Source organism: Panulirus ornatus, chromosome 42 (assembly GCF_036320965.1).
Source record: "Panulirus ornatus isolate Po-2019 chromosome 42, ASM3632096v1, whole genome shotgun sequence".
Lineage (NCBI taxonomy): Eukaryota > Metazoa > Arthropoda > Malacostraca > Decapoda > Palinuridae > Panulirus > Panulirus ornatus.
In genome coordinates this window covers 13,947,187-13,963,627 of record NC_092265.1, presented here as the reverse complement: position 1 = coordinate 13,963,627, position 16,441 = coordinate 13,947,187, and the positions used below count along the sequence as shown (strand labels likewise).

The window sequence follows — 16,441 nt, the reverse complement described above, 5'->3', positions numbered from 1 at the left end:
TAAATGAAAGGAATACAGGTGGGTTTATGTATATTCCACAATATGTTTGGTGAAATCCTGCCCTAGCTCATTACACTATGCATGATGTACCTCCCTCTAAATACCTTGCACAATCATAATTAACTAATACTGCACATTATTGAAATGCAATTCATGTCAAAAAGTCTGCATGAAGTTACCTTGCAGAAGAAAGGAAGCATGTCAAAAAGTCTGCATGAAGTTACCTTGCAGAAGAGAGGAAGCATGTTGTACAGTTTATCCTCTTTTTCAGGCTCTGAGAGGGGATGAGGAGGGTAAGAGTATTCACTGAACAGCTTCTTGAGGTGCATCAAACCTAGAGCAAGATGTTGTTGCGCTGCCTGGGAGTTACCAGCATCCATACCTTCCATTACACCTCCAACGCGCACCCCAGATCCCCACCACTTGCGCATGATGTTCATCTTGTTTCTTAAAGCAACAGAAAACACCATAAAAGTTTATAAGTGAACAAGTATAGAAATATTATTATTATTATTACATGTTAATTGATAGGCGTGCAAAAGAGAGACTTTTGGATGTAAATGTGCTGAGAGGTGCAACTGGAGGGATGTCTGATCATTATCTTGTGGAGGCGAAGGTGAAGATTGGTAGGGGTTTTCAGAAAAGAAGAGTGAATGTTGGGGTGAGGAGAGTGGTGAGAGTAAGTGAGCTTGGGAAGGAGACTTGTGTGAGGAAGTACCAGGAGAGAATGAGTACAGAATGGAAAAAGGTGAGAACAAAGGAGGTAAGGGGAGTGGGGAAGGAATGGGATGTATTTAGGGAAGCGGTGATGGCTTGCGCAAAAGGTGCTTGTGGCATGAGAAGAGTGGGAGGTGGGTTGATTAGAAAGGGTAGTGAGTGGTGGGATGAAGAAGTAAGATTATTAGTGAAAAAGAAGACAGAGGCATTTGGACAATTTTTGCAGGGATAAAATGCAAATGAGTGGGAGATGTATAAAAGAAAGAGGCATAAGGTCAAGAGAAAGGTGCAAGAGGTGAAAAAGAGGGCAAATGAGAGTTGGGGTGAGAGAGTATCATTAAATTTGAGGGAGAATAAAAAGATGTTTTGCAAGGAGGTAAATAAAGTGCGTAAGACAAGGGAGCAAATGGGAACTTCAGTGAAGGGGGCTAATGGGGAGGTGATAACAAGTAGTGGTGATGTGAGAAGGAGATGGAGTGAGTATTTTGAAGGTTTGTTGAATGTGTTTTATGATAGAGTGGCAGATATAGGATGTTTTGGTTGAGGTGGTGTGGAAAGTGAGAGGGTTAGGGAAAATGATTTGGTAAACAGAGAAGAGGTAGTAAAAGCTTTGCGGAAGATAAAAGCCGGTAAGGCAGCAGATTTGGATGGTATTGCAGTGGAATTTGTTAAAAAAGCGGGTGACTGTATTGTTGACTGGTTGGTAAGGTTATTTAATGTATGTATGATTCATGGTGAGGTGCCTGAGGATTGGCGGAATGCTTGCATAGTACCATTGTACAAAGGCAATGGGGATAAGAGTGCTCAAATTACAGAGATATAAGTTTACTGAGTATTCCTGGTAAATTATATGGGAAGGTATTGATTGAGAGGGTGAAGGCATGTACAGAGCATCAGATTGGGGAAGAGCAGTGTGGTTTCAGAAGTGGTAGAGGATGTGTGGATCAGGTGTTTGCTTTGAAGAATGTATGTGAGAAATACTTAGAAAAGCAAATGGATTTGTATGTAGCATTTATGGATCTGGAGAAGGCACATGATAGAGTTGATAGAGATGCTCTGTGGAAGGTACTGAGAATATATGGTGTGGGAGGCAAGTTGTTAGAAGCAGTGAAAAGTTTTTATCGAGGATGTAAGGCATATGTACGTATAGGAAGAGAGGAAAGTGATTGGTTCTCAGTGAATGTAGGTTTGCGGCAGGGGTGTGTTGTGGATGAGAGAGCGTGGGAAGTGAGTCAGTTGTTGTTCGCTGATGATACAGCTCTGGTGGCTGATTCATGTGAGAAACTGCAGAAGCTGGTGACTGAGTTAGGTAAAGTGTGTGAAAGAAGAAAGTTAAGAGTAAATGTGAATATGAGCAAGGTTATTAGGTACAGTAGGGTTGAGGGTCAAGTCAATTGGGAGGTAAGTTTGAATGGAGAAAAACTGGAGGAAGTAAAGTGTTTTAGATATCTGGGAGTAGATCTGGCAGCGGATGGAACCATGGAAGCGGAAGTGAATCATAGGGTGGAGGAGGGGGCGAAAATTCTGGGAGCCTTGAAGAATGTTTGGAGGTCGAGAACATTATCTCGGAAAGCAAAAATGGGTATGTTTGAAGGAATAGTGGTTCCAACAATGTTGTATGGTTGAGAGGCGTGGGCTATGGATAGAGTTGTGTGCAGGAGGGTGGATGTGCTGGAAATGAGATGTTTGAGGACAGTATGTGATGTGAGGTGGTTTGATCGAGTAAGTAATGTAAGGGTAAGAGAGATGTGTGGAAATAAAAAGAGTGTGGTTGAGAGAGCAGAAGAGGGTGTTTTGAAATGGTTTGGTCACATGGAGAGAATGAGTGAGGAAAGATTGACCAAGAGGATATATATGTCAGAGGTGGAGGGAACGAGGAGAAGTGGGAGACCAAATTGGAGGTGGAAAGATGGAGTGAAAAAGATTTTGAGTGATAGGGGCCTGAACATGCAGGAGGGTGAAAGGCATGCAAGGAATAGAGTCAATTGGAACGATGTGGTATACTGGGTCGACGTGCTGTCAATGGATTGAACCAGGGCATTAGCGTCTGGGGTAAACCATGGAAAGTTTCTGTGGGGCCTGGATGTGGAAAGGGAGCTGTGGTTTCGGTGCATTATTACATGACAGCTAGAGACTGAGTGTGAACAAATGGGGCCTTTGTTGTCTTTCCTAGCGCTACCTCGCACACATGAGGGGGGAGGGGGTTGTTATTCCATGTGTGGCGGGGTGGCGATGGGAATAAATAAAGGCAGACAGTATGAATTATGTACATGTGTATATATGTATATGTCTGTGTGTGTATATATATGCGTACATTGAGATGTATAGGTATGTATATTTGTGTGTGTGGACATGTATATACATGTGTATGTGGGTGGGTTGGGCCATTCTTTCGTCTGTTTCCTTGTGCTACCTTGCCAACGCAGGAGACAGCGACAAAATAAAATATAATAATATAAATCATTATTACTATTATCATTATAATTTTTTCATACATATTCGCCATTTCCCGCATTAGCAAGGTAGCGTTAAGAACCTAAGACTGAGCCTTAGAGGGAATATCCTCACTTGGCCCCCTTCTCTGTTCCTTCTTTTGGAAAATTAATGACAGGAGTGGAGGATTTCCAGCCCCTCTTCCCCCTTTAGTCACCTTCTACGACACACAGGGAATATGTGGGAAGTATTCTTTCTCCCCTGTCCCCAGGGACTATCATCATCATCATTATTATTATATATAATCGCTGATTCCCATTTCAGCAAGGTACCGCCAGGAAACAAACGAAGAATGGCCCATCCACTCACATACACGTATATACATAAACGCCCATATACGCACATATACATACACATACAAAGACATATACATATATACACATGTACATATTCATACTTGCTTGCCTTCATCCATTCCTGTCGCTACCCCATCCAACAGGAAACAGCATCGCTACCACTGCTTCAGTGAGGTAGCGCCAGGAAAACAGACAAAAAAGGCCACATTTGTTCACACTCAGTCTAGCTGTCATGCGTAATGCACCAAAATCTTATTACAACAAGAATCTCTGTCATCAATAGAGAAGCAAGAAATCATAAAATTAAAACAATTATTATCATAGTCATAATGAGAATATAACAATATCATTTACAGCAACTTTAAAAAGTTAAATGGATGTCAATGGACTGTGAGGAATTAGATGGAATGGTCAAGAACACCATTAGATGAGAAACTAGAAAGTGGAGTATATAGTCACACTATCAAAGTTAATAACAATGTTATTTTCTGATACCTATAAATAGTCTATAAGATTAAGAATGTTATCAAAACATCATGCCAGAGCAACCATTTGCCTCTAACTAACCAAACCCAAAATGATCTGTTATCTTTTCTTAGGCAAGTACAAAATAAATACAAGTTATGATGAATAGTATGAGGAACATGAAGGAAATATTTATGCAGGAAGAGGATAAGAAGGATGGAGAAGGTGAGGCTGATACAAAAATGAATGTGAAGCTAAAAAAAAAAAGAGAGACAGTGGCAAAGAAGATTCAGAAGGCAGTGGAAGAAAAGAGAGGGCAGAAGGAAGGAAGATGAGAATAAAAAGACATCAAAGGAGGAGGCAATAAAAGTGATAAGGAGACTGAAGAGGAATGAAAGAATGGTTAGAAGAGGAGCAGAGCAATGAGAAAGAGGATGATGATGAAGACATGAATAGGAGATGGAAGAGGAGGAGCAGAGCAATGAGAAAAAGTATGATTATGAGGACATGAATAGGAGATGGAAGAGGAGGAATGAATGGAGAACTGACAGGAAGTAGAAGACAGGAAGAGAAGGAGTGGGAGAAAAGGTAGGTGACCCAAATCTAGACCTCTTCCCATCCTTTCTTTTTCCCATGTTTGCCTCTTTTTCCTTCCATCACTCCTCTATTTCATTGGTTTCTTTCTCTAATTGTTTTCCTTGCCCTGCTCTGCCTTCCTCTACTTTCAATTCTGATGACTCACACTTTACCTGTATATCCTTCTCCTCCTCAATGTGCTTTCTCATCCCAAACTGTGATATCTCATCCTCAAGCTGAGATCCTCTACTTACATCACAACATACAACACAGAGAAGGATAAAATCCTCTTCACCAGATGCATAAATCTTCGTTTTCCATTCTTAACCCTTAAATTGCTTTCATTATCCTATGACAATTCTGTACAAGAGGTATCCAGTCACCGCATCATTGACATTTTGCAACCTCTGTTTAAATAACAAGCTGACTTACCATTAGGAGCCTACTAAGGTCTCTTTCATCATGATGAAGGTAAGGGAAAAATTCTGTTCTATTCATTACCCCTACAACCACAATTACAGTTGCAGTCATTCACCTTTAAGTTATGCATCCATGTTGATCCTGTGGAAAATATATGAATTGCTGGTTGACTTAAAGAGGAGAAACACCTCTCACGTGAATCAGTTAGTGTGGATGGTGAAAAAATACATGAAAAAAAAAAAATGACGAGTAATTCTAGCAACATTTCGTATGGTAAGCCATCTCGCCAAACTCATTTTGGCCTTTCTTCATGTGAAAGAAATGACCAACAAAACGACCAAATTTTCCCTTTGTGAAATCCTGAGATGACGGAGGACTTGGTTACAACATAACCGGTAAGGAAATACAATATTTTCTTTGAAAAGCACCTTCAATATCCCCCCACATGTGTCAGTCATCCTTCTTAATCACATTCATTTTCAGTGTGCAGAGTAATATTTCTGAATATGTTTAGGTTATTCACCACCAATGATGTGCATTTCTTGTGAAATTAGATTAAAATGTGAAACCAAGTTCAGCAAAAGAATCAGTATCTCTATATCCTCTCTCAACAGAAGCTGTGAGAAGTATCACATACACCTCCCTCTGCCCCTCCCTCACTAGTGGAATAGGTCAATACATTATTTATATTTATTTATTATGCTTTGTCGCTGTCTCCCGCATTAGCGAGGTAGTGCAAGGAAACAGACGAAAGAATGGCCCAATCCACCCACTTACACATGTATATACATACACGTCCACACACGCAAATATACATACCTATACATCTCAATGTACACATGTATATACACACACAGACATATACATATATACACATGTACATAATTCATACTTTCTGTCAATACATATGTACCTATATAACTTTGAGCATTCTTTCTTACTTTTGAATGCCAATCTATTATTCCACAAATGGAAAAAATAACAAACCCAAATGAAAACTGCAGCCAATACTGCTGTTTAAGGAGCAATGATTTACAACAAATTATCAACCACTACTCTTATTCCAGATTGTTATGATCACTCTCCCTGCATTGGACTTTCTTAAACTTCTAATCCTCGACACCATAGCTATGTAATGTCACTCCCAACTGGTTCATTGGATTTTCTTTTACCTCTTATCCTCGACACCATAGCCATGAAATATAACTAACAACTGATGCATCTAATCACATTCCTGTACAGAGAAATATCATTAATCTGTCTATCTATAGTTTGGAAACTCTTATGGCATGGGAAAAACAAATCAAAAATGCAAAAATCCAATGAAGTAAGTTTTGTCATTAATAAGACTTTACCAAATATCATACTACTGAAAAACACAGTATGCATGTACCAGAAAATATAAAATAATCTAGTCTCATCCACATCAAAAATCTACTTATGAGAATAATCGCCTTCCTTGGTAATGGTCTTAAGGGGTTTCTGGGAAACTGACATCAGCAGAAGCACCTCCACAGTCATCTTGATGTTGTGGTAATTATGGTATTCCCTAAAATCTGCAAACCAACCAGGATTTGCTTGAATGTCTTTGCTGCTCCTTCTTCTTCTGTGAATTCATCATATATACTCCAGGCCTTTACTTTTATCACAAGCATGCTGACAGGTATATTTTCATGAGTTTGGCATTCAATCTATGTGCTCAACATTCGTTCCATTCTCTCCATAATTGAGCTTCAGGAATACAAGGTCTTAGATGCTCTATCTAATGTTCCACTCTTGGCACTATCCTTAATTTTCTTTGCATAAACACCAATAGTCCGTAAGGTAGATTCACTAAATCCAAGGGCAGACTTAACATCAGCAGTTCATTCAATTCTCTCATAACATTTGGGTACATCTATCTAAACTTCAGTGGTGATGGCCTTACAAATCATAGCACCTTTGATACTAAGACAGCTTAAGAGATATTGTGGTGGCAAGATGCATGGGGCAAAATAAATGGGAGATATAGTATACTGCAGCACAAAATACTCTAGCACTCTATGACAATAGAATGTATCCAAGCCATATGTGTGTGCACTTCTTGCAAGGCGCTAGCAACACCACATCAACAGACTGCCAGCCCAATGAAGATCACATTATTCCAAACTTATGGCTGAGCAAATTAAATCAAAAAAGATGTAAATCGGCCATGTGTGGTATTTCAAAAAGTGTAAATTGAAAGGTATCTGACTCTGTTTACATGTTTATAAATGTGTACATTTTCGAGTTATTTTTCATGTAATTTGCTGTAAATGTAATAAAACAATATATCTTTCTTTCATACTATTCGCCATTTCCCACATTAGCGAGGTAGCGTTAAGAACAGAGGACTGGGCCTTTGAGGGAATGTCCTCACCTGGCCCCTTCTCTGTTCATTCTTTTGGAAAATTAAGAAAAAAAGGGGAGGGGAGGATTTCCAGCCCCTTGCTCCCTTCCCTTTTAGTCACCTTCTACAACACACAGGGAATACTTGGGAAGTATTCTTTCTCCCCTATCCCCAGGGATAAATCCAATACATATAAAATGAAATACACAAAAATTGAGAAAATTACTGTATAATCAAAGAAGAGATCAATTTTTAACGAGTTCAGCAAAGTTTACGTACACGTATATTTTCAAGTTTTTTTTATGTAATTTGCAGCAAAATGTATTATAAAACATATACAACAAAATAAGCAAAAATAGAGAAAATTATTGTCTAATCAAAGACAACATCACTTTTTCACAAGTTCAGCCACAGTCTATTCATGTTCAAGTTACACTTTTAGTTCATGCACTTTGCTGCAAATTTGTTATAGAATAATATACAAAACAATTATTAAGACTAATAAACTAAGAAAAAACAAAGAATGTTACTGTGTAATCGAGGGATGGATAGGTTCCTTATCACAAGTTCAGCTGCAGACAGTCATTGTAAGAGCATGGAAATACAGCAACCTAGTGACTCTCCATCTGTACATACATGCCCATACATTTTACTGCAAAACACAAGAGAACAATATATAAAATAATCATTAAGACTAAGACATTTAGAAAAAATGGAGAGTTACTGTGTAATCAAAGAAAATATTGCTTTCTTACAAAATCAGCTGTTATAACAGTGTGGGCACACGGCTAACATTGTAACTCATTTTTGTAAGCATTTATGAACAACTTACACTTATGATTCACATAATTTACTTCAAAATGTAAAAAACAATAATGAATAATTCTAAGAAACTAAGCAAATACAAAGAATGAAACTGAATAATCAACTGCAGTTATGTATCATTTGAGCTAGCCATGGAATCTCTTTCAGGCATGGTATGCACATGGGTCAGTTGAACACAGTGATTTTGCCTATGACCTTCCCTATCCATACAAGTTATAATATTCTGAGCCCTCAATAGGGATTCCAAGAAGAGATCACTTCCTCACGACAAGTTCAGTCCTATCTATCTATCAATCTATATCTCTGACACCTGTTCCAAATGGATCTTCCTCAAAGGGGTGGCCATGGCAACAGAGTCTCCATAACTAAAGAACTCCACTGCCACTTCTAAGCCTGTCAGTTCAGTCCTGTCAAACATTAGCATGTTATACTTACTATCCACTAAAAAGCAGCAATCATAAAAAAGCTCATTAAAAGGGCTTTGGATAACAATATGTGTGCTGAATGTGATATGGGTAAGTCCACCATCTGTGACCTAATGATAATAATTCTTCGTACTGAATCAAGTGTCTCAACAGAAAATAAATACAGTACTGTATTGTAATAGAGAGGGAAATTATCATACACTCGCCATATGCAGATATTGTACTGTACTCCTCGCTGCCTCTGAACCACTGACAAGCTGTCATTCCCACATCAGCCATCTGTCTATGCACACAGGAACCTTTCTTTTTACATGATTACATTCTTGCAAATGGTCACATAAATCAAACACACGTAACTCAAATAATGTAATTAATGGAGATTAGGGAGTTCCGTTATTGATAGAGCATTACCAACTATCATACTAATGAGAAATACAGTAAACATAAACCTGGAAATATAAAACACAATAGCATATATAATGTACCATGAATCCTAGTTAGAAAATTGAAAATAATAAACTATGAACCCTGGAGCAGTCTCCTTTCTATGGGAAATATAGATCTTCAAAGGCATTCTCCTCTAAACTGATCCAGTCTCATCCAAATTAAAAATCTACTTAGGTGAATAACTACCTTCCTCAATAATGGTCTTGAGGGTTCCTAAGAAATTTTTGGCAGCAATGACACCAGCAGAAGCAGACCCACCAACAACTTTAATGTAATAATCATAAAGTTTCCTAAAACATGCAAACCAACCAGGACTTGCTTGAAATATTTGCTGCTCCTTCAGGTGCCAAGTCATCATATATACTCCAGGCCTTTGCTTGTATCACAAACATGGTGATAGGAACATTTTCATGAGATGGGTGTTCGATCCATGACCTCAACATTCATTACATTACCTCCAAAATCGAACTTCAGAAATACATAGTCATAGATGCAGTCTTGGGCACTTTCCTTGATCTTCTCTGCAGTTAAGGCACTCTCCTTGATCTTCTCTGCACTATCACATATAGCTCAATCATAAATCATATTCACTGATCCAAGGGCACATTTATTATCAGCTGTTCATTAACCTCTCTCATAACGTTTGAGCAAACCCATAGTAACCACATTGGTGACAGCCATGCTTCTTAACACCAATGGTACTAGAAGAACTTAGCATGATACACTGGACAAAATGTGCAAGTATACAGTATACCGCAGCACAAAATACTGTAACACTGTGACTTTAGACTATATCCATGTCATGGATATTTGCACTTCTCAAACAGTGCTGGCAATGCCACGAAATATCCTGCCAGCCCAATGATGATCTCATCATCCCAAACTTAAGCCTACACAATCTATGTAAGTGGACCATATGCATTATTCTAAAAACAGGGAAAATCAAACAGGCATAAATAGAGAGGGCCCTGTATACTCCACCCAGCTACTATGGATGTATCTATTTGGCAGAAGCTAATTTTCCAACCAGTGATTTATTTTACTGCAGGACTGTATTTCTTTATATCTTAGTATTGTTGATAGTAACTCCTTCCCTGGAGCATTCATCACTGAACTGCTCAAAAAGAGGTATTTCTTTTTATTTCCATTTTTGAACATGCACATGTAAATTCATAATTCAGTTAAAATGTAATAATCTTCTTGAAAATTCAGCACTGTATTTCTTACTGTTTAAACATATGCTAAGCTAGATATAACTATACTAAGGGACACAGTTGGACAATCAGTTTCCTTTACTATTTACTCTTCAAAATGGATAGTTACGTTAGTTTAAGAGTGCTAAAAATCAGATGACAATTTTATCAATAAAATCAACGTTTTTTTTCCTAGACTTCATTGTTTAATAAACTTTCAGCATCTTTAGAAACAATCACTAACTACAATTTGGAGAAATCACTAGTCCAGAAACCGCTTGGTCCCAAATGTTCCGAACTAAAGACAATTCACTTCATATGTCTCTTTACTCACTCCATCTCCTACTCTGACATCCCCCCCACAGCCATCAACTGTCAATCTAACACCAATGGATGGAGCAACTTACAAATATTCCTTTCTTTTTCTCAAAAATATTACTGCCTCTCCTCAGGTAATGCTTTGATGCCCATGTCTTTGCTATATGCATCAAAGAAGTTGCTGACGTGGGAAAGAAGTCATAAATCCCCTTTTCCTCTAAAATCATCTCTTCTCAGTTATTGTAACTCTGTTAAGGCCATTCAGACAAGGCACCTGATATATAACACCTAAAAACTTCTTTTGGCTTGCAATCAGCTTTCAACTCAGCCCATCACTGCAAATACAGCCTATCCCAAGGGTGACTATTCAGATTTTTCACATCACTTTCCTCTCAAGTCAACTTCTGTCATTTCCTAAATCTTTGAATGTCTCCTGAACTGTAATCCTCTTAACCCTTACACTAATCTGGATCTTACATGAGGAATTAATAACAGCTGCTCTGGACATGTTAGGAATCTTTCTGTATTTGTTTCTGTAACATTTACAGTCTCAAGTCTAACCTCCCCATTAGTAAAACACCATTTCTTCCCTGTTCAAGACACTCTGTACTGTCAACATTAAATATACTGGTAGGTTCTTATAAATCTAATCCAAAAAAAAATGAAAAGAAGCTACAAATGTGGTAGTCAAGTCCCTGACTCCTGTTTTCTAAGTCACTATAGGACAAGTTCCAGAGAATTGGAAAATATAGTATCTTCCTCCCCAGAAATCATCACCCTGTTAGGTTAATTTCCATAGTTTGTACACTTACAGAAACAATCATTTGACAAACAACTAAATCATTTAAGAGATCACCACTTGATGATTCACAGCATGATTCTAATGAAATAATGCTTGATTTCTTTAATGACACAATATACTCAAAAAGTATGACGAAAGAACAGTTGATGTCTTCTCTTTAGACTTTCAAACAACATTCAATAAAGTCCTACATCAAAGTTACTTGCAAAGACTGTCACTTTGGTATAGAAAAGGTAGCATTTAACTTCTTTAGTTAAAAAGTTTGACTAACCATAAACAAAGAATAGTGAAAAGTAGTCAAACCTCGAAGTGGCTAGAATTAACAACTAGTGTGCTAAAGGGATCAGTCTGAGGACAAGTTTTTTTTCACACTAATTAATGCACTGCAAGATATGAAAAGTTCCAGGCAATATCATGCTAGGATATAAAGTTAAAACAGAAATTGAACATCTTCAGCTGCGATGACATTTTTTAAAAAACTGAAAAACTTGACTCACAACTGAAAAACAAATTCTAAAACTGATGAGTGCAAAGCTGCATGAATTGGCAGTAAAAACAAGCAAGCAAGCTAAAGTATGAATACTCTGCAATTACAAAAAGGTAAATGAGAGAAAAAAAGCTACAATGTACTAAATCTAAGTAAGCAGTACGCAGAAGCAATAAAAATGGCAGACAAAATTATAGACTTCCTTGCAAGGTTCTTGAATTCTGCTGTAATAATTTCTAACACCATAAAGCCAAGAAAGCAATAAAAATAGCTAACAAATCTCTATGCACAATAAGTATGACAATTAAATTCAAGCCAAAGACATTAATCCTCACTATGATTCACTGGTTCATTCCCACCTGGAAAACTATTTTGTTTGGTCACCTGACATGAAAAATAACAAGGCAGCCAGAGATAGTACAGTACAGAGGTAAGTTGCCAAGATGATTCATGGATTGAGAAAATAAGTTCTATGAAAGACAGCCAGACAAGTTCACATCGCTTAATAAGAGAAGGTTTAGAAGTGATTCAACACAGATACTAAAGAATTATCAGTCTTTGACAATTTCGTTCTAAGTAGGTGTGTCTGTTTATACTTGTAGATAAATCTTGTTAGCAGATTATTTTCAATGAGGTACATTGGTTTTTCTTCAGAAGAACTGTTCACATATAGAAAGATTTACCAGAATAGCTGAAAGTTAACATTCCTAACCATGACGCATTCATGGGCTGCCAAGGGTAAAGTGCATATGTTTGAATCCAGGTTACAAAAGTCAGTCCACAGTCAACTCTCCTTAAGAGTTGGTCAATAAAATGGAGAGGGCATATGGCAGGGTTGATAGAGATGCTTTGTGGAAGGTTTAAGAGTATATGGTCTGGGAGGTGAGTTCCTAGAAGTGAAAAGTTTTTACCAAGGATGTAAGGCATGTGTACGAGTAGGAAGAGAGGAGAGTGATTGGTATCCAGTGGCAGGGGTGTGTGATGTCCCTATGGTTGTTTGATTTGTTTATGGATGGGGTGGTTAGGGAGGTATGTGCAAGAGTTTTGAAGAGAGGGGCGACTATGCGGTCTGTTGGGGATGAGAGGAGCTAGGAAGTGAGTCAGTTGTTGTTTGCCGATGACACAGCTCTAGTGTCTGATTCATGTGAAAAACTACAGAGGTTGGTGACTGAGTTTGGAAAAGTGTATGAAAGGAGAAGGTTGAGAGTAAATGTGACTACGAGCAAGGTCATTAGGTTCAGTAGGGTTGAGGGACAATTTAATTACGATGTAAGTCTGAATGTAGGAAAATTGGAGGAAGTCAAGTGTTTCAGATACCTGGGAGTGGACTTAGCAGTGGATAGAACCATGGAAGCAGAAGTGAGTTACAGGGTGAGGGAGGGGGTGAAGGTTCTGGGAGCAATGAAGAATGTCTGGAAGGAGAGAACATTATCTTGGAGAGCAAAGAATGGGTATGTTTGAAGGAATAGTAGTTCCAACAATGTTATGTGGTTGCGAGGCATGGGCTATATATAGGGTTGTATGGAAGAGGGTATATGTGTTGGAAATGAAATGTTTAAAGACAATATGCAGTGTGAGATGGTTTGATCGAGTAAGTATTGAAAGGGTAAGAGAGATGTGTGGAAATAAAAAGTGTGGTTGAGAGAGCAGAAAAGGATGTGTTGAAATGGTCTGAACATATGGAGAAAATGAGTGAGGAAAGATTGACAAAGAGGATATATGTGTCAGAAGTGGAGAGAACAAGAAGCAGAAGACCAAATTGGAGGTGGAAGGATGGAGTGAAAAAGATTCTGAGCAATCGGAGCCTGAATATACAGAAGGGTGAGAGGCGTGCAAAGAATAAAGTAAATTGGAACGATGTGGTATACTGGGGTCGATGTGCCTTCAATGGACTGGACTAGGACACGTGAAGCATCTTGGGTAAACCATGGAAAGGTCTGTGGGGCCTGGATATGGATAGGGAGCTGTGGTTCTGGTGCATTACACACAACAGATAGAGACTGAGTGTGAATGAATGTGGCCTTTTCTGTCTGTTTTCCTGGTGCTACCTCGCTGAAGCAGGGAAGGGGAAATGATGCTGTTTCCTCTTGGTGCAGAGTAGCAACAGGAATGGATGAAGGCAAGCAAGTACGAATATGTATATGTGTAAGTATGTATATGTGTGTATGTGAATGTATATGCATATGCACGTATATGGGCATTTATGTATATATACGTGTATATGAGTGGATGGGCCATTCTTTGTCCATTTCCTGGCACTACCTTGCAGATGCAGGAAACAGCAATTATGTAGAATAAAAAATAATAATGTCTCTATGAGCTGGGCCCTTGATTGAAAAGAAAAGGCAGACATAGGCCATGTCACACCTACATCTTCAACAACGCAAGGCCTATAAAGATACCCATTTATACAAAAGTATTTCTCAGGTATGACATGAAACTAATTCTGGGCCAATGTAATGAGTATACTTAAGTTTTGGCAAAGATCAGTTACCTGTTAGCAGCAATGTTTTTTAAGAAGCACCTTTGTTGATGATGCATACAGTAATAATTGCCATTATGAGAGACTATGAAATTTATACAACCAAGACTTCATGTGTCTAAAAAAGTCATGCCCTAGAAATCTAGGGGAGTCTGCAAGACTGAGGTTCATCATAAATTCAAAAATCTATTCTCCTCTTATCATTCATTTGGATATAGCAAGAAAAGTTAGACAAATTATCAGTATTGTAAATCATCCCTGTTTATTACTATGCAGATAATTATATCTAGTGCTCTGCATGAGCTTGGTTTATCAAATATTTGCTTATTTTTGTTGACTCATACAACTCTTTCTCTTCTCCACCATCACCAATGTAACACTAGTACACAGCGAACTTTTCCTCGAGCTAGTAGTTCAACATCTGGTGAATCACTATTATAATTAGTGCCTTAAAAACCATTGCTAATTAGCCTCTAATTGATGTGAAGCAGATTCCAGAGCAGGACCTTCCCCCCATCATTTTATATGGGTAACTAATATACTTTATCCCTGGAGACAGGGGAGAAAGAATACTTCCCATGTATTCTCTGCTTGTTGTAGAAGGCAACTAAAATGGGTAGGAGCAGGGGGCTGGAAATCCTTCCCTCCAGTATTTACTTTTCCAAAAGAAAGAACAGAGAAGGAGGCCAAGTGAGCATTTTCTCTCTAAGGTTCAGTCCTCTGTTCTTGACGCTACCTTGCTTACAAGGGGGGAAGTGGTGAATATGTACAAAAAACTAAGATACTAGGATTCTTTCTAAGTGCTAATTGTAGCTGCTTCTGACAAGGCATCTCCAAATACCAATAAAGCATGCCTTTCAATTTTTTATTCAAAAAATGCCATAAAGACTATTCCAAATTAGCCACAAATTGATGTGGAGCAGGTGTCTAAGCAGGACCTTCCCCCATCATTTTATTTAGGTAAATGTGATAATAGGATTCTTTTCTAATGATAATTGTAAATGCTTATGACATGAGACATCTCTACATACCAATAAAGCATGCCTTTCAATTCAAATGCTGGCAGAAAAAGGCAACCCACTCCAGAATGGCTAGGATCCCCACAGGGTAAGACAATGTGCTATATAGGTAACTAAAACTTTAACGTTTTTTTTCTTGAGGTAATTTCAGTTGCTTATGACATAAGGCACTTCTCATACCAATAAAGTTGTCCCTTCAAATCTAAATGAGGGTGGCAAGAGGCAATCCAAAGAGGGGGTCCCCATACCATAAAATGCACAAAGACATCTGCAGTCCTTTAGAGGTAATGCTATGGGTGGCAATGGATTATTCTTTTGAGGCATTCACAAACACTCTGGTCAGCAGTATGCATAATATCAATTCTTTTCTTTCTTTCAAACTATTCGCCATTTCCCGCATTAGCGAGGTAGAGTTAAAAACAGAGGACTGGGCCTTTGAGGGAATATCCTCACCTGTGTTCCTTCTTTTGGAAAATTGAAAAAAAAACGAGAGGGGAAGATTTCCAGCCACCCGCTCCCTCCCCTTTTAGTCGCCTTCTACGACACGCAGGGAATATGTGGGAAGTATTCTTTCTCCCCTATCCCCAGGGATAAATATCAATTCACTTGTAATAATATCCACTATCAACATATCCATTCTAACATGAATGTACTTAAACTGCCTCTACCGTAAAAGTGAATCAAGAACCCTTCCGAATCTAAAAATCAAGGGCCAATACATAATGTCACAATCCACTTGTCATACATGACAAGCTACTCAGTTATCTCTTTACAGTGTATTATCATTATGAGGTTATCTCTACAATGCATTATCCATTACTAGATTCTCTACTTAGGTATCTCTTTACAATGAATTACCCATTACTAGGTTCTCTTTACAATGAATTACCCATTACTAGGTTCTCTTTACAATGTATTATCTGTTCAGCTTCAAGATATATAATCTAGTTTTCAAGAATATTGTGGACTTTTAGAAGATAAATAGTTCTAGATTCCATAAATTTCTTAGATGTAATTATGTATTTTGACAATGGGAATACTGGAACACAAAGGTATCCATATTGTAAACATACTTCTATCGTTCACTGAGGAGCTACTTAATCAGGGA

At 38.2% G+C, this 16,441-nt stretch overlaps 1 protein-coding gene across 4 annotated transcripts in view; it reads right to left on the bottom strand.

The window, feature by feature from the left end:
* The window catches only part of bchs (WD repeat and FYVE domain containing 3 bchs), a 404,120-nt gene that overhangs the window by 371,103 nt on the left and 16,576 nt on the right, over positions 1-16,441 (bottom strand). For 3 of the 4 annotated variants that reach the window (XM_071686608.1, XM_071686607.1, XM_071686603.1), the window contains 2 exons: positions 7,866-7,987; positions 225-447 (listed from right to left, as the gene is read on the bottom strand). In XM_071686608.1, the coding sequence (XP_071542709.1) occupies positions 225-440 (216 nt within the window). In that variant the 5' untranslated portion in view covers positions 441-447; positions 7,866-7,987. The remainder of the gene's footprint in view (positions 1-224; positions 448-7,865; positions 7,988-16,441) is intronic. The other variant, XM_071686604.1, reaches the window with a different exon arrangement.